A 27381-nucleotide genomic window follows, 5' to 3' on the forward strand; every position below is an offset into this window, starting at 1 on the left:
CCCTCATCTGCTCAATTGTGATTGTGTTTGTTTTATTCTTTGAAGAGCCACAAAACCTTATATATGTAACAAAAACAAGCCATAATTTTCCCAAATAAATTTTCGTTACAAAACTGTATACATTCAATACACTGTAAAAAATATTCGGTAAAAATTTAATAACACGAGGATAATAATGTAACCAATTTTGGGCAGTATTTTACCCAAAGCGGTATGCATATTGTCCAGTAAGGTTTAAAAAATGAGCAGCAATTACTTTAGAATGGGCAAAGTTTTCATCACACTGGATATATAAAAATGCTCGAAAGTAATGCCAATGTTGGTTGGACACAAAATTACCCTCATGGAGTATCTTTACCCAATATTTTTTAGAGTGTACACAAGACTCCAACTGATATTTGGATTCATTGGATGTACATTTTCATCTAGGAATAGCGTCTGGCATCCACTACATCATTTATACTTATCTCTGTTTGTATAATCAATCAATCAATCGACAATATGTAAATAATATGATAATAATTTTATCACTGTAATTGAATGTTTTGTCTTTCATGCAAATGTGAAATAAATTGAATTGAATTATAAAAAAATGAATTGCATAATTGATTCGATTGTTTAAGGGAGTTTCTGTGAGGTGTGATATCCAGATTCAAACGCTAACCGAATGATAGGGATCAAGAAATTAAACAATTATCTTAAGACTATATATAAATCTATATATATACTTATATACTTATACTTTCTTTTTATAAGACTATCTGGTCTGCAGTTTAAATACAAAGCAGTCTACATATACAAAATCCTATTGCAGCTGTTCATATGAAAACAAAAGAAATGTGTAGGCCTATCTATACAAGTAAATCTACATAACATGTACTCTAACACGTTGGAACATAATTTTAAGGCAGATACATGAATGTTTTTATTTAAAAAATGAAGGTTTGACTGTATATTGTAATTAATTTATATCATAATTTAAAAGCTATATCCATTTCGTTCCACGCTAAATGCATAACCATGCTAATGAAATTTCATGTAATAACTTATTAATCATTTTACAATGATATATACATGTGTAAATAAATACAAGTACTGTTGGGAATGTATATATCAGCTGTTGTGACTTTATAATCAAACTTTATCCTATAACTTATACCATATTACTTCAATGACACATGATAATACACGCATTATTCATTATGCGCCATCCATCTAATAAAATAGCTTAATTTTGCCCATAACATGACGTTATGAAAGAAGAAACCATTTTTTTTAGTCAGTATTTCAGTATATGTAGTAGTCCAATTTATATCGCTTTATAAAAGTAAACATATATTGATATATTTTTCACATGCAAGACTTACATTCAAATGTATGACCCATTTCACAATTTGTATACTATCCATACTTATTTCAGATAGATACCTTTAATATCGCAGGTTGCTTAATATATCTTTGAGATGAACAGTTTCCTGTCAAAAAAGACATACACACATTTTGACAAGAAAGTTCTATTTTGATTATATTAATTTTACGGGTTCCCTCCAAAGAACTAATTCGATAAGACAACAAAGCAGATTCAATCATATCATTTTAAACTGCAGTATATAGGCCTACTTGTTTATCAAAACTATATAAAACAATAGTTATTACTTAATTCAGTATATGAATTTCAGGACATTCCAATTACACAATATTTCATTTCGAGTAAACAAGAAAAAGAAAATCATTTTGTTTGTACAACGAGGATTTTTGTCAGTTTTTCATCAATTTGGGAACTTCGATGGAATTTCGGGATATAGGTTACACGCAAGATGTGCCAATGTACGGTATCAGTAATATTATTTCATTACTACTCTGTTTGACCAAAATATGGACTTGGGCTGATCTTCAAAAAAGTTCACAACAAATATATGTAAAGCATTTCCATTCATCTGAATATAGGATAAAAGTGCACTGTTGATTAAAAAGTGTCTTGCTTACAGCCAGAGGATCGAGCCATGGACGGGAATGGAACCCTAATTTTTCATGTGTCTAGTGAAGTACTGAGAACACTCGGCCACTGTACCTCATTGGGCTGTTATTATATTTATATACTCAATTACATATTTTACTATAATTAATTTTACAAAATTACACATAAATTCTGTACAACTTCGGCCACGTCTTCATAAAGTATCGGGTGAAGTGAAACACAACTAGCGCCATCTACCAGAAGTCAGACTATATTTTGCAAAGACAGAAAATATGCGATCTGATCCTTGATCTCATAAGCTGATAACATACAGATCAGTGTTTCTGATCTAGAAATGCGCTCATCTTGACATAATGCCCTGGTTGAATTTCGATATATTCCGAGGCCGCGGAACGGGTCTGAAAGTGGGGGACTTGGACGAAAGGTTTTTATTTTTTTAAATTTATTTTTTAGGAGGGACAGACCATACATAAAATAAAGTGGTATGTTTTGTTTATGCACACGTTTACTGAAAAAGAGTGGAGAGGGCAGCTGAAGCCTCATCAGCCCCCGGTTTCACCTCCTCTATATAGATCTCATCGTGGTGTATCATAGTTTTGATACATAATTTCATTTAGCATTAGTTTTGAAGGATCCTGTTACACAAAATCTTGTAATCAAATGTAATCATAAAATCAGACAAAAATTTCATTTGTTGAAAATTGCCACCAAGTTTAATTGGATATACATGTGCTTAAGAAAAACGTCCTATACTGGTATCCGACAAAAGTATCCAAAATCTATTTCGAATGGGAAATCATGTTTTATATGTTTTAACATACGACAAAAAAGGATAAATTCAAACATACTTCCTCATTCTTCCTCATTATTCCAAAATTTAAACAAGATAAAGAAATATACAAAGCATTAAAAGAACATTTTTAGTCAAATAAATATAGCATGATGGCCATTAAGAATTAGTTTAAGATTCATCGTCAAACGCCATAGCAAGAGTTTATCATTCCCAAAGTGAAAACACAATTACCTTCCAACCTATCATACATCCCTGTCTTTCTCTCCCTCTTCCTTTTCCATCTCTCTTCAAACTATCATCCTTGTTTAAGATTGTGGGTAGGTCTCAACGCTGCATAGCATCAAGCAACTGGCGTCATGCAAAAACCACATCTTCATACACGTTCGTTCATGACCACGACCAACATCGACGACGACGCATTAAAATGTCTCGTTGTGGAGCTCGAAGATGACGCCGGCATTCTCTTTCCTGATTTCGGCGACGGACACACCAAGGGCTTTGTTGATACCAAGGGGCCCGCAGCTGAAAATACCGAATTTCTTTACCTGTTTCAAGATATAAGAGAGAGGGAGAGAGAGAGACGATAGAGGAGGAGGGAGGAGGGAGGAGGGGGTCAATTGAGAGAGAGAGAGAGAGAGAGAGAGATCGTATCATAAAGGTGCAACGGATGGGCTGTATAAATCAAAGTATGTGTTCAACTCCTGCAGCGCCACCATCTTTCTTCTTCACAACAGGTTGAGGTAGACGCTAAGCGATTTGGTTGATTTATATTTCGACGATTTCATCATGGTGCAGTATTATGTGTACACAAAAACTTCCCCATCATGCATCGTAAGCTCTTTATTTAATAAAATCGGGACTGTCGTTATTTTCAACGGAAGTAAACCTTTTTAAGAAAAAGAATCTTGAGAAGTAGACGTTCGATGTCGTAACAGACATGTGGTTGTAATTGTCTTCTTTACCATATTATAGGCTCCAATGAATACTTGATGAATTTAAACTCTAGACTAACGTTTTCTTATGTTTTAGACCTTTTCCGTTATATAAAAACAATTCTGAGATTAAGCTTTTTGCAAGGCGTCCTTTGAAATACGCCTGTCATGGTGACCAACACATGGGCACAGAATAAGCCCTATGCTATGTTTGCAGAATATCAAAATTTATTTTAGACTTGTTATCATGTTCATCGTCACCCTTTTTTTGTCACAACTAATCAGAAAACAAGAAACTTAGTCCCTCCCCTGGAATATACCCAGGATCCACTGCGACGTACGTCATTTTAATTATGATCAATCTATTTTCAATCGACCAGGGCCCTTTTCGGCAAGAACGTACAAAGTTCAAGGTAAACTCTTTGTGTCATAATCGTTTCCTATTCATTTTCAACGTCTACGACCACCACCATCATCATCACCATCATCATCATCATCATCATCATCACCATCATCACCATTATCTTCATCATCATCATCATCGTCATCGTCATCATCATCGTCAACATCATCATCATCATCACCATTATCTTCACCATCATCATCACCATTATCTTCATCATCATCATCATCATCTTCATAATCTTCGTTTTCACCATCATCATTGTTTTTTCTTCATGATTATATATCATAGCAAGTGTTGGTTTGTTTGATTTTCTGTTTTTTCTTCTTAATTGATACTTCGTATGATAATTCGTATTCATCCATTCTGCACATGATATGGTTATATAATTAATATGTTTCGGTTTGTCATATCTTCACGCATTTTTTGCTTAAAATGGCAGCCCATCTTCTGCAATTGATTTATGTTCAATGATATGCCTAATTTTTTTTGGTCAAAATATTTGTTATATTTATGTTATATTACATTGTTACTACCATTGCAAGAGGACTCATCTGTCAATCAAAATATATGAATCCATGTTTTAACACCATTAGTCTTTATGAAACGGGCCACAGGGCTCTGCAACGACGATTTGGAATCAAGTGCAATTCAACACAACCATTCTAATTGGGTGATGTTGGTATTGTTCAATAGTAATTCATACTTCAACATGATAGCCATTGCATGTTTTGTAATTAATCGTCTTTTTTGTGCGCTAATGTTGCAATTTTGTACATTCGTAAAATTAAAGTCAACAATCGTAATAATCACTTTTATCCCCTAACTTCAAATTAGATAAAGCTCAAAAAGGGCAATAGTTCTTGAATAACATCTAATAAGTATCAATTTTGCAATATAGAAATCTTGAAATAAAGAAAATACCATGAAAACAATTGTCATTATTATCAGTCCAAAATTAATTCAGCGTGCAAAGAGTTTCAAGAATGCTTTGTACAACATACACAACCAAAAGAGGACATTAACTTAATCAGAGAAAAACTCGGTCTACGCATGCTCAGTGCTAACATGAATAAGGAAAGTTAGGACTCGACAGATTGAGCATGCACCGTTAGTCTTGAGCGTGCGCGGAATAAGTTTTTGTATCTGAATCTTCCGCTCCTTTTCCCTTTCAATTTTTCTGTTTAAGTTATTTATTCAAAATCACGCTTACGTCGGTGTGATTCTGGCGAATTGAATCAAGCATGGTATAAAACTCTGGCCTGCCAAAGTGAGTTACCGATCGGAGACCAGTAAAGAGCGATCGACTTGACACCTTATAGAAGTTTTGCTCACAGATGTACTGAAAGGGAGAAACAGAAGGATAAATGTATGTCAGTATAAAACAATTTGCATTTTTCTAGGCGAACCTTTTGTTTGTTTGTTTCGGAAAGTGACGATTAAGGAATAATAACAATAATAATACCAAAGGTCGTTTTCATTTTACAAAACTTAAGAAGATTGTTTACAACAGTTATACATGACTGCGTATTATATTCTGATAATAAAAAAACTTAAGTTTTGACTAAGAACCCGTTTAAATTCACTGTAACGTTTTAATTAAATGTATTTCTTAAAAAATCTCTGATTTAAAGAAGGATATTATTATTTATTATTTTTTTTCAAAGAAAGACTTTATGCAATTATTTTCTGAATCATATTGTTCAAAAAGGCTGAAACAATCTGCACGTGTTAGTTAGGAATACCAACTTTATGTAACTGGTCATCGTTTACATCTTTAAGAAGAAACATCAATCGACAACTAGAATGTAATATACATGGAACACCACTCACCAGCATTGTGGTACGAAGATCAAACTCTTGGAAGAACTGGGTGATGAAGATATGAACTGATACCATGTCATTGGTGTCATGATCCTCCACATCCTTGATGATATCAGTCAACCATTCAAAGTGTTTCTGAGTCCGGGTAACCCACACAAAATACACCTGTTAAAAGAAAATTTGATTTTATTCATTTAATTTTTAACAGAGTTCAAAGTATGAAGTGAAAACAGGGGAACGTTTCATCAACGTTTTTGTCCATGTTGTCAGATCTGACATCTTTCCTTAATGATGATTGGCAAATAAGCACTGTAACTACCGTAATTGTCGGATCAAATGGGACTTGTCTGATAAAACGTCTGACAACTCCTTTCATGAAACGCTCCCCAGTTTAGTGAATTAAGACATGCAAAAATACTGTAAGCATGGTGTTGTGTTTCTTCTAAATAGAAAAAATTGTCATATCGTTATATATGAAACCCAATATATAATTTGAATTAAATAACCGCATAACAACACTGATATGATGTACTCGTAAAGATAAGCAATGCCTGCCTCCCGCCCTGTACACATTCATGGTAATGATGGTTATGATGGGTAACGTGCAGCAAAATCCGGGTGTCAACCGAGTGGTACAGCTACATACCGGTGAAACCAACGTAGTGTCGCTGTACAACGCGTTGTATCAAGTCGCAACTGAGTTGCACAGAAGTTGCCACCATGTTGCACCAGTTCGGGTTTACGTACCTTCTTGCACGGGAACTTGGCGTTGCTTGTGGACTTGTTGACGATATCTTTGAGAATGGAGGCGAATGGTGTGACTCCTATCCCTGCACCAACCAAGATAGCTACCTCGAACTTATACCAATCCTGGTGCCCCTCGCCGTAGGGGCCATCCAGATAGATCTGAAAAAATGAAGAAGAAAAAAAAAGGATTAATATGGTATATATGCTCCTTCAGATTCTGTCATCCTCACTTCCAATGTCTCCCTTTTCTCATTCTCTCTTCCTCTCTCTCTCTCCCTTCCTCTCTTCTCTTCAACCCTCTTTGTCTGTCTTTCTGCTGGTTTGATATGCTATGCATTTCTCTGATCGGTCATTACCTATACTGTTCAATTAACCCGTATCTCATTTAATAATACCTCTCTTTGTAATCGCATTCACACGCAGTTCATGTGTGTGGTGGTGTGCTAATGTGGTGTTAGCTGTTAATATGCGCGGTGTTCGGTGTTGGTGTGTGTAGCGAAATTCGCATTTGATTTCTGCCGTGTGTGCATTGACGCCCCGGTGCTTGGCATTCGTGTGTATGGTGCTTGGCATCCATTCAAGTTGCAGAGGTATGCATTGATTATCGAACGAGTCCCATGTGTTATATCTGTGGAGGGCACAGTGTTATTTTAATAGGGGCAAGACGAATTAAATGTGACGTCTCCATTTTTATTCAATCTAATAATAGGGGTCCTCTATAGAGGTGCATGACTTGTTCCTCCATGATCTCTTTTCGTTTGTCTATAACTTAAAAAGTCAAAGGGAGTCTTCAACCCTATCCCCTGTATCACCGTCCCTGTATATACCCATTTCATTTAAACCATTTAGGTGCTAAGGACCATACAAAACACTAAGTGTCCACATTCTTTGAACTGCTACATTCACACCAACAAAGCTGACTCCAAAACCGGTCAATAATATACCATTGGTAATAGTTTTTGCCGGTCTGGTGCCGGTTACGGCGGTATGACTGTTACACGGAAGACACCATCACCTTTGGCAGTGGTTCACCAAGAACCTGTTTGCTGTCATAAGTAGACCTGAGATTCATGGTCCAAGGTCCCACGGCTCTGATGTGAAGGGATAGGTTCTCTTCATGGGGTGCTGATGTCAGGGTGAAGGGGTGGTATTCATTACCCCCTAGGGCCGTGCAAGCGATCCGGACCCACTGGCCAGACTTGTAGTCAAAGCTATCCGGTCGCTTGAACACCAGATTGGTCACATCTAAAATGATTTTTAGAATGAAAAAAAAATCAAAAGCTTCAATAGCAAAGGTTACGTCACAGCTCAATAATTGAGAAAATGTTTGCCAAGACACAATTACCTATAGCTGAATGTGTTTTATCTCGTTCATAAATATTTTTATGGATGAACTGTGGTTATTTAAGTCTTAGGGTCGACATTCAGGATTTAAAACGGTGTCATGTCATTAACGTTAACATCCAGAAAACATGACCCAAGTCAGGCATCTTGAACCTCTCAATTCATTTTGCAAATTTCCCATGCTGCTTGATCTTGTCGTCGCACGCAAAATAGCCAAGTTGATATAGCTTCATAGATTACGATAATTTTTATCTCATTTCTTTTCCAATTTTCAACATACAAATCAGAAATACAGAAATACAAATTGAAAAGAAAAAACGAACCTTGAATGGGTCATAATGATCCGAACAAAGCATAATAGAAATCATATCATCCTTACGTAAAGAATCAAACACTTAGATGATTGAGTGTTTGTTTAAAAAAAGGAAATTTAAAAGAGACCCTCTCAGAAGCAGGGCTTGTTAAAACGATGATCCATATAGAACAGTCACGTAAATTATACAAACAGTTTTACAACGCAAATATTGATAGATAATCATAAAGCAGATATCCAGAGATGATTACAAAACATATTTATCAAAAAAACTTACCTGATGGGAGGATGTCCGCCTTGTGGACTGGAATCTCCACCTTCCTTCGCCCGATGCTGACCACCTTATCGAGGGTGAACAAGATGACCGGTCCAAGGCAGAAGTAGTAGAAGGACAGCGGTTGGATGAGCCTAGCCGAGCCATGTAAGGTCATCAGGATGAAGTATAAGACATAGAGCTGATGGGTCATCCAGAAGAGACGAAATACTCGACGTCTGGAGTACTGGGTTGCGAAGACGAAGATGACGGTACATGTCATTACCAGTAAGACAGCAGTCACACCTTGTGTAAATAAGAATAAATGTAAATGTAAGGTATATAAAGGTAAATAAATATTTTCTTTAAGTTTTCCCTGCATGGTAAAATACCTATATCATAATTATAAATATAAATTGACATTTGACTTATTTCAGCCCAATCAATTGAATCAATCAAGTGCAGTCCAAATATCACTTCTTCTACATACCTGTGACTGTTGTACCGACCCAATGATGGAACTTCGGGAAGACATGCGATCTGTATTTGACAAGCAAACGATTGCATTTTTAAACATATTCATCAGGTGACTAAAAAGAATTGTATTTCAAAGGCAATACAGTGTGATGTCGTTCACTAAATTAATATATGAAAATGTGGCATCACGAAATATATGAACTGCTAACCAGATGTCATCACGGCTCAGAGAAGTATCTTAATTTATATGAATATATATTTTGTTCATATGGACGGGTTTCTCAAAACTGCCAATAAAGTTATGAATGACTACACGATCAAGTTGAATATGATCAGCCACATGCAATATTAATTGATATTAAATCTTACCAGAAAAATTCGAAAGAAATGAATAAGAACATGTTTATGATGTTTGAATCATCGTTAAAAGTTAACAATCGTCGCTATCGCTTGAAAGAAACCGCCAGTGATTTTTAAAAAAAAAGTGGGAAAGAGAGGGTGTCGCTGAGTTTGTGAACGCATAGTTGACCTGTCTGCGTGCTGCCGCTGTATATAGACTGACTCCTTGATGTCATATTGTTTTTTTTTTGTGTGTGTGTTTTGCTTGTTTGTGCTTGTTTTGTTTTCTTTCGTGGATGTTGTTTCCTTGTTTTGATGTTTGTTTCATAGTTCGTTGTTTGTTTATTTGGTAGTATAGGGGAATTGGGGTCCCCGTTCCCATTCTATTTTAGGGGCTTTATTAATTTAGTACAACGTAGCACGAAATTTTCTTTGTGTATTGAGATCAAAATTTCCTTATAGTTGCACAAAATATATATAGTTTCCATTGAACAGAACAATTCAATTTACACTATAAATAAAGATGTCAAGTTTGCTGATTTTGTGTATACATGCATATGTACACCCCTTAAAAAAGAATGACAGGCCATAAAAAGCATTCAAGTCAGAAATTGGCATTTTTTTTCATACTTTCAAGGGGGGGGGGTTCTCAAGTGGGGGAACTAAACACAACAGGGTAATATTTGTGTAAAATTTGGACCGGGCCCGGGGCACATGCCCCTGCGCCCCCTAGATCCGTGAGCTTACCTGAACCAAACATCAGGAAGAATACAATTCATATCCTCGGCAGCTTGGGTCGAAAGATGGTAGAAATTCACGCCGTGCCCCACAGAATGAAGGACTGTAACGTAATATTCATTTGATAAAGACTGTATTGAATTTTTCCATCTTTATTCGGTCATTATTATAAATATAATTCTGCATGGGGAAAATTTTCTCATTTTTGTATGAATAAGATAATGAAATCTACTATTGATACAATTGAATAATATCTCTTGATAATCATCTTTTCTTGCATTCCGTTCCGGGGTAGTTCAAGTGAATCTTACAGAAGAGGCAAAACGACCTTGCCAAAGGACATGTAATTATACTGTATTACAAAGAACACTTGGAGACGTCTGTTAAGGCCCTAAACCGTAAATTGCACCTAAACCGCAAATCGCCGCCTAAGCTTGTAGAAAAAAAGTATTTTTGAAACGAAGGACCTTGGATGAGTGGTTTCACTCCCCTGGTAACATTTAGTATTAAAGTTTGAAAATTTTTGAAAATAAGCTACTATTACTACTACTACTACTACCACTACTACTACTACTACTCCTACTCCTATACTACTACTACTACTACTACTACTACTACTACTATACTACTACTAATATACTACTACTCCTACTCCTACTACTACTCCTACTACTAAAACTACTACTACTACTACTCTTACTGCTACTACTACTACTACTCTTACTGCTACTACTACTTCTACTACTGCTACTCCTCCTCCTACTACTACTACTACTACTACTACTACTACTACTACTACTCCTACTCCTACTACTACTACTACTACTACTACTACTACTACTAAAACTACTACTACTACTACTCTTACTGCTACTACTACTACTACTACTACTAAAACTACTACTACTACTCTTACTGCTACTACTACTTCTACTATACTGCTACTCCTACTCCTACTACTACTACTACTCCTACTCCTACTACTACTACTACTACTACTACTAAAACTACTACTACTACTACTCTTACTGCTACTACTACTTCTACTACTGCTACTCCTACTACTACTACTACTACTATTTCGTACTGATTATGACTATAATAATATGAGTACATGGCTTCATTACCCTCGTAACATTTTGTATTAAAGTTTTAAAAAGATTATAATAAATATTTAAAAAATTATTTATAGCGATTCTTTCTTTATTTTCCGCCTTTCATTTCTTCCCTTTTCCTTTTCCTTTGCTTAAACCTACAGGCGTTAGATTATACTAGGGGAGAATTAGGGATACACAAAAAAAAACACCAAAAAAAAAAAACGGCACTATGTACAGCCCAAGTTGCCCAACTCCCACCATAACCAAGAGTCCAAAACCAACAAACAAGAAGAACAATAATGATAGCCTTTTAGGGCCCCATGGGAGACCAACTTTATGTTGAATGAGCACCCTGGTAAAATATTTAAATAAATAAACAAATAAATAAATACGTGTATCAACAAAGGGATCAACAACAACATTTCTCATAAAAATGAGATCAGCGCCCTAGTTCTAATTCCTCACTCTTCAACCTCTATCCTTCTGCGATTTATGTTTGCCGCCCTCTGTGTTCACGCCTCTTACGCGCACACGGTCCTTGTTAATATTCTACATGCTTAGGCGGCAATTTGCGGTTTAGGTGCAATTTGCGGTTTAGGGCCTTAACAGTCGTCTGTTAGTAGTAGTAGTAGTAGTAGGAGTAGCAGTATAGTAGAAGTAGTAGTAGCAGTAAGAGTAGTAGTAGTAGTAGTTTTAGTAGTAGTAGTAGTAGTAGTAGTAGTAGTAGTAGGAGTAGTAGTAGTAGGAGTAGGAGTAGTAGTAGTAGTAGTAGTAGTAGTAGTAGTAGTAGTAGTAGGAGTAGCAGTAGTAGAAGTAGTAGTAGCAGTAAGAGTAGTAGTAGTAGTAGTTTTAGTAGTAGTAGTAGTAGTAGTAGTAGTAGGAGTAGTAGTAGTAGTAGGAGTAGTAGTAGGAGTAGTAGTAGTAGAAGTAGTAGTAGCAGTAAGAGTAGTAGTAGTAGTAGTTTTAGTAGTAGTAGTAGTAGTAGTAGTAGTAGGAGTAGTAGGAGTAGGAGTAGTAGTAGGAGTAGTAGTAGTAGTAGGAGTAGCAGTAGTAGAAGTAGTAGTAGCAGTAAGAGTAGTAGTAGTAGTAGTTTTAGTAGTAGTAGTAGTAGTAGTAGTAGTAGTAGTAGGAGTAGTAGTAGTAGTAGTAGGAGTAGTAGTAGGAGTAGGAGTAGTAGTAGTAGAAGTAGTAGTAGCAGTAAGAGTAGCAGTAGTAGAAGTAGTAGTAGCAGTAAGAGTAGTAGTAGTAGCAGTAAGAGTAGTAGTAGTAGTAGTAGTAGTAGTAGTAGTAGTAGTAGTATAGGAGTAGTAGTAGCAGTAAGAGTAGTAGTAGTAGTAGTTTTAGTAGTAGTAGTAGTAGTAGTAGTAGTAGTAGTAGTAGTATAGTAGGAGTAGGAGTAGTAGTAGTAGTAGTAGTAGGAGTAGCAGTATAGTAGTAGTAGTAGCAGTAAGAGTAGTAGTAGTAGTAGTAGCAGTAAGAGTAGTAGTAGTAGTAGTTTTAGTAGTAGTAGTAGTAGTAGTAGTAGTAGTAGTAGTAGTAGTAGTAGGAGTAGGAGTAGGCAGGCGCGCCGGAACACTTTCAGTTTTGGGGGGGCAAAAAGGGGCACAATATTTTTGAAAGCGTGAGATACGGAAGCGATCGAGCAGGAGAGGGTGTGGGACCCCCCCCCCCCCCACGGTAAGAACTTTGTGTAAAAATTGAGTGTAAAAGTTGCGTTTCTAAGAGCATTCAAAAATAAATTTCTTGAGAATTAAACAGTCTTGGAGTTCTTTTTGCTCCTTCTGTTTCCTCCCTTCTGACCCAGACTGGTGTTTCTTCATGATCAGGGTCGCAGTTCCAGTAAATTACGAGCCTTATTGCAAACTCAATTGTTTCAAACCAATGTAATATAGGCCTTTTAAAGACTTTAAGATGACAAACATGACCGTACGCAGCCGGGGGCCGCCGATCGAGAGGGCAAAATTCACCAAAAGTGTGCACGAATTTTTTCAATTTTATTCTAGAAAATGCAGAAGCTCCCCCATCACCATGGGCGGAAATCCCAGGGGTACGCGAACCCCCTACCATTTTGGAAAGGGGGTACATAATATCAAATGTCAACCTACTATTTGTGCTCTTTTATTATGGAAAAAATACATGATTTAAAATCGAAATCATACACATGTATCCTCGAATTTCGAAATATATATATAAACAGATAGTTTTTGTTAAGAACTTGGTTAGGAAAAGAAAAGGCATACCGGCCCAACTATTCTCGAACTCGCATCTAGCCCTATATGCCAACCAAAGAGTGATGACATTTATGACATCAATGGCCATTGTCAATTTCATAACTAATAAAAATGACGAAAAAAGAAAATCGCCTCTGGATACTTATAAGTAAATTTAGTGCAAAGACGGTTAGACGAGAATGTTGCATACCCAGTAAAATCATACCTTTGTTAAGCCAATTCACTTTCCCTTTATTCCAAATTTACTTGGAATATAAGAATATTTTCATTGTAGTATAAAGAATAGTTTTCATGAGTTATGATTAATCCTTCACAGTGAACTTTAACTATGTTTAATCCCCCAAAGTTTGTTTTTAGACACTCTATTAACGAGACTTATATTCCATTTTTACACAAAATTCCTGCCATCAAGGGGGCGAAGTGGCGGAAGGTGAGGCGAAAAATAAGAAGATAGGACCGGGAAGAAAGTTGAATGATGGAAGGGAGGGGAATAATTGGGGGAAAAAAAGAAAACTTTCGGGTCATAGTATAAAAATAAAAAAATCGCTCGCGCTTTGCATAAATACACAGCCATCTCTTTATTTCAAAACGTGCTTGATTTTTTTCACTTTTTAGATCGAAATATATAAAATCAAATAATTTATCTAAGAAAAAAATCGCTCGCGCTTTGCATAAATACACAGCCATCTCTTTATTTCAAAACGTGCTTGATTTTTTTCACTTTTTAGATCGAAATATATAAAATCAAATAATTTATCTAAGAAGATATCCATCTTTTTCATAATTTGTAGGTTTAGATATTAAAAAAAATAGCTTGCCATTCGGTTTTAGTCTGAAATGTATTCATTAAAAGGTTAAACGTTATCACACTGTAATAAGATGGAAAAGGGGCTTATCAAAGGTATGTTTCACAGAGGAAAGACGCGAGGCTTACTGTGATAATGTAATTGCCCCGTCAGGGGCAAAAATTTTTCATTTTTGACAATGGAAATGACAATTTTTAGGCAGAAAAGTGCCTTCATCGTTTACTTTTATCCTTAAATAATTTACAATTTTTCTACCTTCAGGGGGGCACATTTGGGGGGGCAAAATCTCGTTTTGCCCCCCCATAATTTTATTTGGGGGGCAAGTGCCCCCCCTGCCCCCCCGCTTCCGGCGCCCTTGGGAGTAGGAGTAGGAGTAGTAGTAGTAGTAGTAGTAGTAGTAGTAGTAGTAGGAGTAGCAGTAGTAGAAGTAGTAGTAGCAGTAGCAGTAAGAGTAGTAGTAGTAGTAGTAGTTTTAGTAGTAGTAGTAGTAGCAGTAGTAGGAGTAGGAGTAGGAGTAGTAGTAGTAGTAGTAGTAGTAGTAGTAGTAGTAGTAGTAGTAGTAGAAGTAGTAGTAGCAGTAGTAGAAGTAGTAGTAGCAGTAAGAGTAGTAGTAGTAGTAGTAGTTTTAGTAGTAGTAGTAGTAGTAGGAGTAGTAGTAGGAGTAGGAGTAGTAGTAGTAGTAGTAGTAGTAGTAGTAGTAGTAGTAGTAGTAGTAGTAGTAGTAGTAGTAGTAGTAGTATAGGAGTAGGAGTAGTAGTAGTAGTAGTGGTAGTAGTAGTAGTAATAGTAGCTTATTTTCAAAAAAATTCAAACTTTAATACTGAATGTTACCAGGGGAGTGAAACCACTCATCCAAGGTCCTTCGTTTCAAAAATACTTTTTTTCTACAAGCTTAGGCGGCGATTTGCGGTTTAGGTGCAATTTGCGGTTTAGGGCCTTTAATTTTATTTTAGCAAGTATAATCATGGCCAACTATAGTATGGACCTACTACTGCACCTAATTGGAATATATAAACAATGATTTCAAATGCTTCATTCGTAGAGGATAAGGAGGATACATGACAGGAAAGCAGGGGAATCGAATTCCAATGGCCACGGTTGGAATCCAAATTGATGCAATAGTGCCATTTCGTAAGACTGTTATCCATTACCAGGTCCCTCGGAGAGGACCTTAATAAGCCTTCTGTATTATAGTTGCTTGCTTACATGCAGTACCCCTTTCTAATAACCCCTTTACACCAGACGAAGTTCCCGCTACGTTCTTGAAGTTCAGAAGAAACCCTGGGACGTGGCGCCAACTTTGTTTGAATTTCTCGAAAGATGTGAAATTGTCACGTGCGTGCTACGTCCGCATCACGTTAATGTGACGTTTATGCTGCGTGTGTAGTGTGCCCACAAAGTTCATTCTGCGCGCAGAGCCGGTCCATGCTGCGTCGAAACGGTTCCCGCTACGTTCCGACTACATCCAGCAGATTGCGCGACTTTCTGTACCTTCGTCTATTTGGACGTAGAGCCAACCGAGTTTACGTGGTGGCCGCGTAGTGGCAGTACAGTAGACATGGACAGAATTGTTGCCACGTTCTTTCGGCGTCTGCTACGTCTATGAAGCTGTTGGTAGGTCTTTACTGCGTCATTACTACGCTCGGTTTAGACGGCGCTTCCGCTACGCGGACTTTGGACATGTTCAAAGTCCACGTAGCGGAAAATTTGTTTTCGGAGATCATGCAGACTTTGCCACGTCAATAACAGTTCTCTCTACGCTCTCAGTACGCTGCAGCAGTTCCCACTGCGTCATGGCAATTTTTCTTTGACGTAGCGAGAACTGCATGGACGTAGCGTTGGTGTAATGGGGGTATTAGCAATCAGGAAAAGACAAACACAATTTTGCATTCATTTATTAATGAGTGTCGGATGTAGTTCAATTGCTGAGACCCGCTCAGCTGTATTTTATAAGTACAGTTTTTATTTTTTTATAAAGTAATACTTGAGGGATATATTTATACCTTTAGCTTAAATCGCCCCCTCCCCTCCCCCTCTCTCTCTCTTTCTCTCTTTAGGGGATCTCAATTACCTGACCAGCCTAATGACGTGTAGGCCACAAGCTTGTGGAAGCTGAGGTAGGCATCAAAGGGGACGTAGTGGGCGAGAAAAGTCTCTCTTAGTTTGGTGATGGTGTTGCGAGAGACCGTAACGAGCAGAGTGGAATATGTGAACATCAGGGCAGCAGCAGCCCCACGGGTAATGGGAAGACCCCAACTGGTTATTCGACGGGTGCCCTTATGTTCCGTGAAGGTTCGATATTCTGTTATGAATTATAAGGGCAAACATTTTTGCTAACCATGGTGACATACAGATAAAGACGCTCTGGTAATGCATGCATTATTAATTGTATGAAATTATAGGAGAGTATCATTGAGTTACTCTACTCTGGAAATACCTTTCCAGTGGCGGCAGCTTATGCTGGACACCGTGAAAATATATTGGCTGATCAGAATTCAGATTATTGAATTTGCTATTTACCCCCATTCACTCGTAATGCACTGGAATTATTCTTTCTTTCAGTTATAATTATGTCCAACTATTCTATTTTGTTTAAAATCTATTTTGAAAAAGTAAATTATCCTTTACTTGCTCGGATGATTTCTGTAATAAAAATCCTTTATAATCCCTTTTAAAAACTGTTTAAAATCTCATCAAATAGGCCCCATTCAGTGTAATTTAACTATTCATGAGGACAAAGCAAAATAAATATGCGAACATTGCACTCACGGAAGAACTTCTGAAGAAAGATACCACTCATGATCAACATATAGAGACATAACCAGAAGATTTCCAACTTGTTGTTTTCAATGTAGCTTGTGACAACGTTATAGAAGCGGACAATTTTGTTGTCTTGGTAATTCTTTTCTACCGTTCGAATTTTCACATCCGAGGGCTTCTTCTTCTTTCCCGACCGACGGCCGCTGATGGAAAAAAATGACATTAATGAAAATAAACCAGTGATATCTAACAAGACAATTATGATACTGTATTTGTATTGTATTCTCGTAATCTTAAAGGCGTAATAGAAATGGCAAGTCTGGTTATATCAAATGCATGGGTTAAGTGTTTTTCTGAGAAAATGGCACTTCATGAAATTCATGACAATTTGGCCATATATCAAAATTTTAAATTCCATTACTCTGTTCTCCTCGAATGATTTGGGCCCAAATTCACTTATATTTCCTCTCGTTTTCTGTTTTTCAAAGGTCAGGCGGGCATCCTTTCAAGAATGGAAAAAAAAAAGAATGATTATGAATGACACTCTTTGTAAGAACTCAACACCTTTCTTTCTGGTATAAAATGCAGTTGTATGTCATTTCATATAGTTATTGAAAATATGGATCTTACTATTTTCTTCGGATTATATAGTATTTAGAAAATAAAAATAAAATCACAAATTACTTAAATTTGTGGTGCTTTATGAATGAAAACATGCAAAAACTGTCTTTATACATATTCTTCTCGGACATTTGTGCCCTTCCTAATCTTCGATGTCAGAACTAAGCAATTATCAGGTCAATGGTCATAATACCACTGGATGTCCTTCCTAAGCTTTGAAATTACGATGTGCTATAACCAGGTAAATACACATAATTGTGACATGCTATCTTTGTTACCGATATCTACATCCTGTAGTTGTGTTTACCTTAAACAGAATGATTAAACATCAATAAGATATTGATTTTATTTCTTGAAGGATGTTATGTAATGGGTATAGTGCTTTTTATGACAACTGATTTGATAGCCCTTGTTGAATGATTTGTGTTCTCCTCCGTTATCTGCCATTTCCCCCAATTATTAACATTGTTTAATGAAGAATCTGGTTTCGGTATATAGTGATGGGGTTCGCAATCTTTCGATTGTCTCTATCACTCCAAAGACTTAGTTAAATAATCTAATAACCAAATTTATATTGTAATTGTTAATTTTTTGTTTACTAGCATTTCATATACGAAAATATAAATCAGTACATGGATACAAAGCCCAAATATATTAATGATCATTACTGATCAAAAGGGGCCATTGCAAATAGGGATTCATTTTTAAACGCAACTTGATAAATCAAGTGCTACTGACAACTAATAATAGAATGAACTTGGCATTGGTTGAAAATCAAATTGCATATGATTTTGAAGTTGCGTTTTCATTGATATTAAATATTACCAGCAACTTCTTGTGCAACGCGGCCTGGGGCCCGTTGCAGAAGGAGTCGCGTTTAAACGCGAGCCAAAAAAATCAATCGCAAGTCCCAAATGCGCGCTGTTGATTGGTTGAAAATCAAGTTGCACATGATTTTAAGACTTGCGATTGATTGCAACTCTTTCTGCAACGGGCCCCTGATTGATTGACACTTCTTGACCCGGAAGTGATTATATTTTACGTCGTCAACAGTTCCTGGAGCTTACATCTGACGAGAAAGACAACTTCCTTGTTGGCTTTCTGAAATATTTCTCGGTTTTTAACTCACTTGGTCATCTTTGTCAGGGATACATATTTATGACCAAGTGTGATCGGTAAATATTGTAATCTTGTGTTTTGATCGCACTTCCGCCTGCGACAGGTATTTCCTTCTTAAAGATACAATCTGAAAGCGGATGCTACCTCTACTAATCTTGCACCTCATTGCCAGATTTTGCTTACTTCGAAGACGTATAAGATATTATTAAGTATATATGATTATAGTAGTTTCACATAACACCATAAGAAATATTCTCGCATACAATAAACAATATTTCGATTACTATAATCTATATTCTCGGACACCATAAACTATATTCTTATACACCTTAAACTATATTCTCGGACACCATAAACTATACTTATATTCTCGTGTATCATAAACTATACTCTCGCACGCAAATAAACAAATTATTGAACATTAAAATTATATTATCGGACACCATAAAACAAATTCTTTTTGTTTTCATTGCACCTGTAGTGTAAAGAGTTATCTTTATGATAATAAATGAGTGCTCTTGATATTGCTTGTAAAATATAAATTCAGGATGATTTTGTCTGTTTGAAGTACCAATTACTTTAATAATTAAGATGCCTAACCGTTCAACATTATTATCTGTAGATTTGCACTGTAAAATTTACAGTGTATATCAATAACGCACAATACGTTCAACAGATCTATTATGTTTCTCCGTTGATCGCTTTGCTCGCTCGAAAGACGTTATATGTGACGTAAGAACATGAACTTACACGTATCCTGACAAAGCACTCCTAATGTTGCGTTTTTCTGTCTTGCTGTCTCGGTTTCCGTCTTTGCTCTTTTTGCTTCCATCTCGAGATTTCTTGCTCCCTGAATTTTTGTTCTTTCCGACTCCAGGAGCGCTCTTTCCTGTGAATGATAATGACGACGAGAACGACGATGATGATGGTGAAAACGTGTTAATGATGTCGATGATAATTATGATAATGATACTGATGATGGAAAAGATGGCAATATTGATGACCAAGATGATGGTGAAGATAATGAAGATGACGATGATGGTGATGATGATGATAGAATTGAACAAATTGAATTGAATTGAACTATGGAGATGGAATGATAATTCTAATGATTATTATCATCATTGTTATTCTCATGAAGATGATAATAACAATGATGATGATAATGGCGAAGATAATGGTAATGAAAATGGTAATGACGACGACGATGATGATGATGATGATGTCGATGATGAAGATAATTATAATTAATATGATGATGATGATGATGATGACGATGATGATAGTAATGATGAAACACGTGATGATGATGATAATGGCGATGATAATAACGACGATGAAGATGAAGGATGATGGTGATGTAGATAGCAAAGATGATGAAGATGATGGCTATAGTAACGATAATAATGACCTTGATTACAGCTACATGTATTACGATAATGGGTACAATAAGAGGTTGAAGAAGTTGTGGTGAAATTGATGTTAAGGAGAAAAAGACAATATAGATCAAAACAACAATAAACCAGAACTCTAAACATGTTTAGAACGATGTGAGAGCATGGATGAACCGATCCGACCAAAGGAATAGCACTTCCAAGAAGTGTGCAAATTGCCGTCTTTAGTAACATGAAACGAAAATGTGAGAAAAGAGAAAGCCTCATCATAATAGATATGACAGATGATGTGGGCATCCCTGTCCTAAGCAGGATAAAGAATTGTGTTAGAAAACAATTTCGGGAGGACGGATTGTATGTTGCTCTCTCAAATTCAAAGCTATGTGTTTCACTATCAAAGAATGATGCCGCGTGCAAAGTGAATAATGGATAAAGGTGACATCAAGAATTTTTTTTCACAACTTAGATTAATAAGTCGATTATATCATTCAACCAATGTATCCTACAATATGAAACCAAAGAAATCATTTTTAAATGATCAGAGATGACAATTAAATCACTGTAGTCTGTAGACAACTCTGATGAAATAGTGCCCAGATACAGATCGGGTTTAAAAATGGCGTCCGGATGCTGACCGTGCGGGCGGCGAATTTTTAAACCATAGGATGGCCACTGAAGAATTATGAATTATTCATGAGCAATTCGCTTCGCAATCTGCCTCCCTGCCTCAATGTGTTCAAAAAGCTGAATAAATACAATAAAATGCAAAAAAAAAAAACAGTGAGTGGGTGATGTAAAGGTCCCTCATTTGCATACCGACTAGGATGTGCTTATAACTGTTTTGTTAAATTAAGCGGAACTTTAGCATGTCATAAATTTCATATTTAAGTCCAATTTTGATGAATTTTTAGTGTTATGCTTCTTTGATTTGTCTCTTTTTAATCAAATAACATTTTTTGTTGGCCGGACTTGCCCTTTAACAGTGATGGATAACTTTTAACAGCTGCTGAACATATCCCTGATTTTCTGTGTTCATATATAAATTATTTTTTGTAGAGGAGAGAGAACAGAAATGAAGACACGTATGCTTTCATGATAGGCCAGTAAACACAACACAATGCTTTCTATTGTTATGTTCCATTTTGTCAGTTGTGTGAAGGGATGTATACAGTATAAAGTTACAATTTAATAAACCGCAATATTAACTGTAATGTTATATATAATTATGATCAATGTGAAAGAAAGTCTGATGGAGTAAGAGAAAGGGGGGGGGGGGTGAAGGGCGAGGGAGCGAAGGGTCGGGTGTGATGTCATACATGTGTTCAGTGATACATGACAGATGATAGATACATAAACAGGATATAAACCATAATGTAACATGTAATTATAATGTGAAAGAAAGTTTGAAGAAGTAAACGTGTACTTTGAGAGAGAAATGTCATTCCGTTTGGGCAGTGTCCTACATTAGAAAATGAAAATTATCTGGACACAGAACAATTTAAGAAAATAAACTTTTCCCCTCAAAATATACGTTTTCAGTATAGGTATAAAATGCAGATGAAAACGAAATTATATGAACAAAGCATGAACAGATGAGAGAGACTCAGAGAGTGGGAGAGAGAGAGACCGGAGAGATTTGAGCAACACCATTGTCGTCACGTTGTACTTTTAGTCTATAAATACAGACATATTTCTAACCTGAAGCTTCTAGATCCGAGTATTCCTCCGTCAACAAACACTAATTTACTTTAAAACCAAAAAAAAAATTATAATCAACAGGGGTGATTTAGAATAATAACCAATTGCTTTAATTATTTTAAGAAGAGAAGTTTATAAGGGTCTCCTATACCCTTGAATCAAAGACTAATTTATCGCAAGAAGCGAACCACTCATGAATAATTCGGTTTAAAAATTCGCGTAACACCCAAAAGATATGAAAGTGAATGACTAGCAATGAAAGAACAGAAATTAAAATGATAATAATAATTTCAAACGGATTTGGATGAGGAATAATGTTTAGACATTAAGGAAAAGCTACGGCTTTGTGTAGAATGGATGATGGACAAACATGTGATTCAGAGCAATTGGTCTACCATAGTCAAACAAGAACGATTTCTCAACCGGTCATCTTGAAAGATTTTCAAATCCGGCTTCAATATTTTCTGAGTCTGTTCACTAGAAATGAAAGAAAAATCCCAATAACAGCCCTATTAGAACGAAGTGCATACAATTCATTCTAGAATGAAAAGATTAAGATAGGTGGGGGGAATGTCATCAAGATTGTCTGACACAAAATATTTCCTAGATTGAGAAAGTCAAAAGGGTTAGCTAGTAAGAATCTGGATATAAGATATGAAATGAATTGGAATAAGGTTCTGATATAATAGGAAATTCATATTTGGACCATACAGTGCAGTGCAAAATAATATAGTGTTGTGGTTACCATAGTAAAGGATTCTAAAACGCGCCTCTCGATCTTTTCAAAATCCGCTTTCGCCATGTTCTGCGTTTGGCCCAGAATGAGTCTGTACAGTTTCAAGATAAGTAAAAGGCCTTGACATTATGGTATTATTCACAAAAGCTTGATCTAAACCAATCGTATTTGGCCGTAATTAGCTGTGATTCCAAGTTTGGTGTTGATAGCTGCATGATGTTCACGATAGATGAGCTGGATTTTACACCAGCTGTGCTGCGATTCATTTTACGAGTCAACCACCCCACCACCTACCAAAATGTCGCCATGGTCGTATCAGGGATATCCCTGGTCGTATGCACTAGTAGCAAATACACACACGTGAGGGAGCCAAGCGACCAAGGTGTTTTCTAGTGCGCTATTTTGGGGGCACTTTTGGTTGATATTTCGAGAATATTTGTACAAATCCGGGGGACAAGAGTCACCCACCCTCCCAGTTGCGTATGGCTATGGGAGGCATCTGTATCATGTTTCTAAACTAACATGCGACTTCTGAGCTACATTAGTCAGACGAATTCGCGCCTGTAACACCAAGATAAAAACAAGCACCAAACGGATCTTCATCATCACGTTAATAGAGTTGCTATATTATATAATAATAATAATGTGACTTGTAAAGTGCCAAATATACTCTGTGTAGTGCTCAAGGCGCATAAAAAGCTAAGAGTTACTATGGTGCTAAGAGTTAATATAGTGCTAATATACTGCTACTTAAATGATGGTTCTCAGTGCTTTCAAAATAATCTGTAAACATATTAAAAATCAACTCCATGCTACTACTTACCCCCACTTTATTAAATCAAAAGGTCATACAATTTCAGTCTTTTTATCTTGATTTGATGTTGATGGTGTATAGTAGATTATGTCAGATAATGTTTATATTTTTTTATATTTGTATCTATGGATGTATAAGTACTGAATGCGAATGTTTACACATTTAGTTTAATTCGCTTAGCCAAATTTAATTTTACATTTTCTATATTCTTTTGTTTAATCTTTTCTGTTAAAGAATCGAGCAGTATTTGCATGTATGTATTTATTGCTGTTAGCCATGCATTTTTTTTAATTCACCTTTTTGTTTCACTCAACGATTTCCTCAGGTTACTAAATGTTCACATTTGTTCTGTACTTTGTTTACATATTGATGTGCACTATGTATATAGTTTGTCTTGTTTTGTCATCTTAGTCTGTTTCTACTGGGCTGATATACATCTTTGTGGTTATTTTCATGCATATTTTACATTGTATTTTACAAAGGGCCCAATGAAAACCAGTGTTTCTGCTGATTGGGCTACCCTTTTAAATATGTGTCATAAATAAATAAATAAATATGGTAACAAACCTAGTCCAATGGTAGACTTGCTGAAGCTCTCTTTGTTGTCTCCCATTAAGATGTTAAAATCATCCAAGGTCAATTCTTCCTTCTCTTCGAATCCAGCATCCTTAAACATTGATGCGATGGCGTCATCCATCTTTTCCTGTTCCAACGTAGCGCTGTTCGTCTCCAACATCGACCTGGGTGAAAAAAGGGGAAAGAAAAAAAAAAGGTCGGAAACATTATGATGATGACGGTAATGGCGGTGCATAGTTGTGAAGGAAAGAGGATGATGTGATGCATGATGATCATGGCTAGCGATGATAGTGATGATAGTGATGATAGTGATGATAGTGATGATGATGATGATGGTGATGATGGTGATGGTGGTGGTAATGATAGTGATGGTGGTGGTGATAGTGATGATGGTGATGATAGTGATGATAATGATGGTGGTGATGATGGTGGTGATGATGGTGATGGTGGTGATGATGATGGTGATGATAGTGATGATAATGATGGTGATGATGGTGGTGATAATGATGATGATGATGATGGTGGTGATGATGGTGATGATGATGGTGATGATGGTGATGATGGTGATGATGGTGATGATGGTGATGATGATGATGATGGTGATGATGGTGATGGTGGTGGTAATGATAGTGATGGTGGTGGTGATAGTGATGATAGTGATGATGGTGATGATAGTGATGATAATGATGGTGGTGATGATGGTGATGATGGTGGTGATAATGATGGTGATGGTGGTGGTGATAGTGATGATAGTGATGATGGTGATGATAGTGATGATAATGATGGTGGTGATGATGGTGATGATGGTGATGATGATGGTGATGATAGTGATGATAATGATGGTGATGATGGTGGTGATAATGATGATGATGATGGTGGTGATGATGGTGATGATGATGGTGATGGTGGTGATGATGGTGATGATGGTGATGATGATGATGATGGTGATGATGATGATGATGGTGATGATGGTGATGGTGGTGGTGATAGTGATGGTGGTGGTGGTGGTGATGATAGTGATGATGGTGATGATAGTGATGATAAAGATGGTGGTGATGATGGTGGTGATGATGGTGATGGTGGTGATGATGGTGATGATGGTGATGATGGTGATGATGATGATGATGGTGATGATGGTGATGGTGGTGGTGATAGTGATGGTGGTGGTGATAGTGATGATAGTGATGATGGTGATGATAGTGATGATAAAGATGGTGGTGATGATGGTGGTGATGATGGTGATGGTTGTGATGATGGTGATGATGGTGATGATAGTGATGATAGTAGTGGTGATGATGGTGATAATAGTGATGATTATAATTATGATAATAAACAACAAATAAGAGGATGGAGATAAATTCTTCATTCTAGAGGGCAATAACGCCAAACTGACACTTATTTGACATGTTTGATGTTATGGATTCCACGACACTCATTTGCCAGACGCTTCGATCAAAGTCTAACTAATTCATTTTTAAATTTATTTCAGAATCTTTACATTTTATAATAAAGCTATAAAAAACAACGTGCGTTCGAGAATAAACTGCATATCTTCATCTTGCTAAAAAAAATTGTACTGGTCACCTGAGCATGATTTTGAATTCATCACGTGACAATGCTCCTGAATTATCTACGTCATACATATCGAACATCAGCTTGATCTTGTCCTCTGGTTTACCTGAAATGATCAAACCGCAGAATTCTTTAATAAACATCATGATTCAATACGCCAGATATCGCAAGTAATCAATTAGAGTATGCTGTCCTCTGAAACAATGTTATGATTGCAATCAGTATTAAAAAATACACATGTACGTGTGGAAGTGATTGGACCAGAATAAATATATCGCATCCTTTTTGCCAAAGTTTGCAAATTCGTCGGTCGTTCGAAATTCTGTATCGCCATGATCGCGTGAGTGCCAAGGGATCAGTATTTCAGCCACGAGACCTCAGATCAATTAAAGATATCCCTTAAATGAAGGAATTATAAATTTGATGTAACTTTTGAAATATTTTTTTTTAATTCGGAATGCTATTGTTATTGAAACATTGCCTCATATTCTGTAATTCAAATCGACATTTTAGCCATGTGAAGATTGTTTTGGGAGAACCCTCTTCCCCAAAACTTACTCTAGACCATGGAGAATCTGTAACACCTGTCGCACAAATCCCCATGCATTTACATCGAAATACATAATGTGAAAAGATGACTCGTGCTTCGACCTACCCTTGGCAAAGATGACGGTGACATCTAGGAACTCTCTGAAGGAGATTGATCCGCTCCCATCCTTGTCGACGAGCTCGAACATGAGTTGAACGAACTGGGAGTCGGGCTTGAGCGTAAGGAGTTCACCGAACTCGTACTTGCTGAGTTCACATTCCATGACTGCTTGACCATCATCCAACTGGGTGATGCTTTCCATCAATTCCTCGGGACTATCACCTTCCTAGAGCATCAAGGATGCGGGAAGGGGACAATAAAAGCATGGATACACAGTCTTAACAAAAAAAGATATCAAGAGTAAGCTCAAATAAATGTAACATTTTGATTTGGTTATATAAGCTTATGAATAGATTCTTGCATCATGTTTACATGCGATTGAGGCTCGCAACATACATGTAGTTTGAGAAAATGAAATCATGAAAATGCGTCTTATGCTCCTAGAAACGCTTTATATTCAAAGCGGAAAATGTAAATGCGAAATGTTTCTAAATACTGACTGTTGAGTTGGCTTTAAAATATCTATCGAATTTTCATTGATTAAGGAAAAAGATTCCTAGAATTAGGAGCTCTTACCATGTGGTAGGGTCCATGCTATTACATTGCCATTTAGCAGACATAGATGGTTACCATTGATACTGCATTTTATCTTCAGATCTTCATCCTTAAACAGGGAAATAAAATCTCATATATAGACATCTTGAAAAAAAAGCGTCCTATTGCGTAATTTTTCTTCATCTTTCACCTTTCAACTTCACTTTTAAGTCACTTTCTAAATCAAAATATGTAGAGGCCAACTAGATTAGAACAAAACTTACATAATTGAGAGCAAGTCGAATGAACTTCTCGAGAACTGCCTGTCGTTGTTGCTTAGTAACGGCCATCCGAAGAAGGTCGTACTCCCGGAGTTCACGACGTTCGATCACGACTCCTTTCTGCTGTCTTCCGATGAAGCTTTGGAGATCGCTTACGAACTCAAGACGATCGTCGACGTGGTGGAACTTGAGAACGAGGTCGTACCTATGATAGAGTGAAAAAAGGGTATTACTTACAATAAAGGTAGAAGTATATAAAAGAAGTAGTAGTAGTAGTTGTAGAAGTAGTAGCAGTAGAAGTAGCAGTAGAAGTAGTAGTAGTAGTAGTAGTAGTAGTAGTAGTAGTAGTAGT

The 27381-nt window shown here is 36.6% G+C and overlaps 1 protein-coding gene across 1 annotated transcript in view; it reads right to left on the reverse strand.

The window, feature by feature from the left end:
* Positions 1-758: 758 nt before the first annotated feature.
* LOC121415833 (dual oxidase 2-like) overlaps positions 759-27381 on the reverse strand; it is a 60165-nt gene continuing 33542 nt past the window's right edge. Inside the window, exons 18-32 of the mRNA XM_041609187.1 lie at positions 27033-27234; positions 26221-26440; positions 25578-25671; positions 23985-24157; positions 19526-19664; positions 17045-17238; positions 16347-16577; positions 10151-10244; positions 9078-9127; positions 8612-8893; positions 7693-7922; positions 6678-6836; positions 5940-6095; positions 5320-5448; positions 759-3316 (exon numbers count right to left, since the gene is read on the reverse strand). Coding sequence (XP_041465121.1) covers positions 3191-3316; positions 5320-5448; positions 5940-6095; positions 6678-6836; positions 7693-7922; positions 8612-8893; positions 9078-9127; positions 10151-10244; positions 16347-16577; positions 17045-17238; positions 19526-19664; positions 23985-24157; positions 25578-25671; positions 26221-26440; positions 27033-27234 — 2479 coding nt within the window. The 3' untranslated portion in view covers positions 759-3190. The remainder of the gene's footprint in view (positions 3317-5319; positions 5449-5939; positions 6096-6677; positions 6837-7692; positions 7923-8611; positions 8894-9077; positions 9128-10150; positions 10245-16346; positions 16578-17044; positions 17239-19525; positions 19665-23984; positions 24158-25577; positions 25672-26220; positions 26441-27032; positions 27235-27381) is intronic.

Source organism: Lytechinus variegatus, chromosome 5, assembly GCF_018143015.1.
Source record: "Lytechinus variegatus isolate NC3 chromosome 5, Lvar_3.0, whole genome shotgun sequence".
NCBI classification, from domain to species: domain Eukaryota; kingdom Metazoa; phylum Echinodermata; class Echinoidea; order Temnopleuroida; family Toxopneustidae; genus Lytechinus; species Lytechinus variegatus.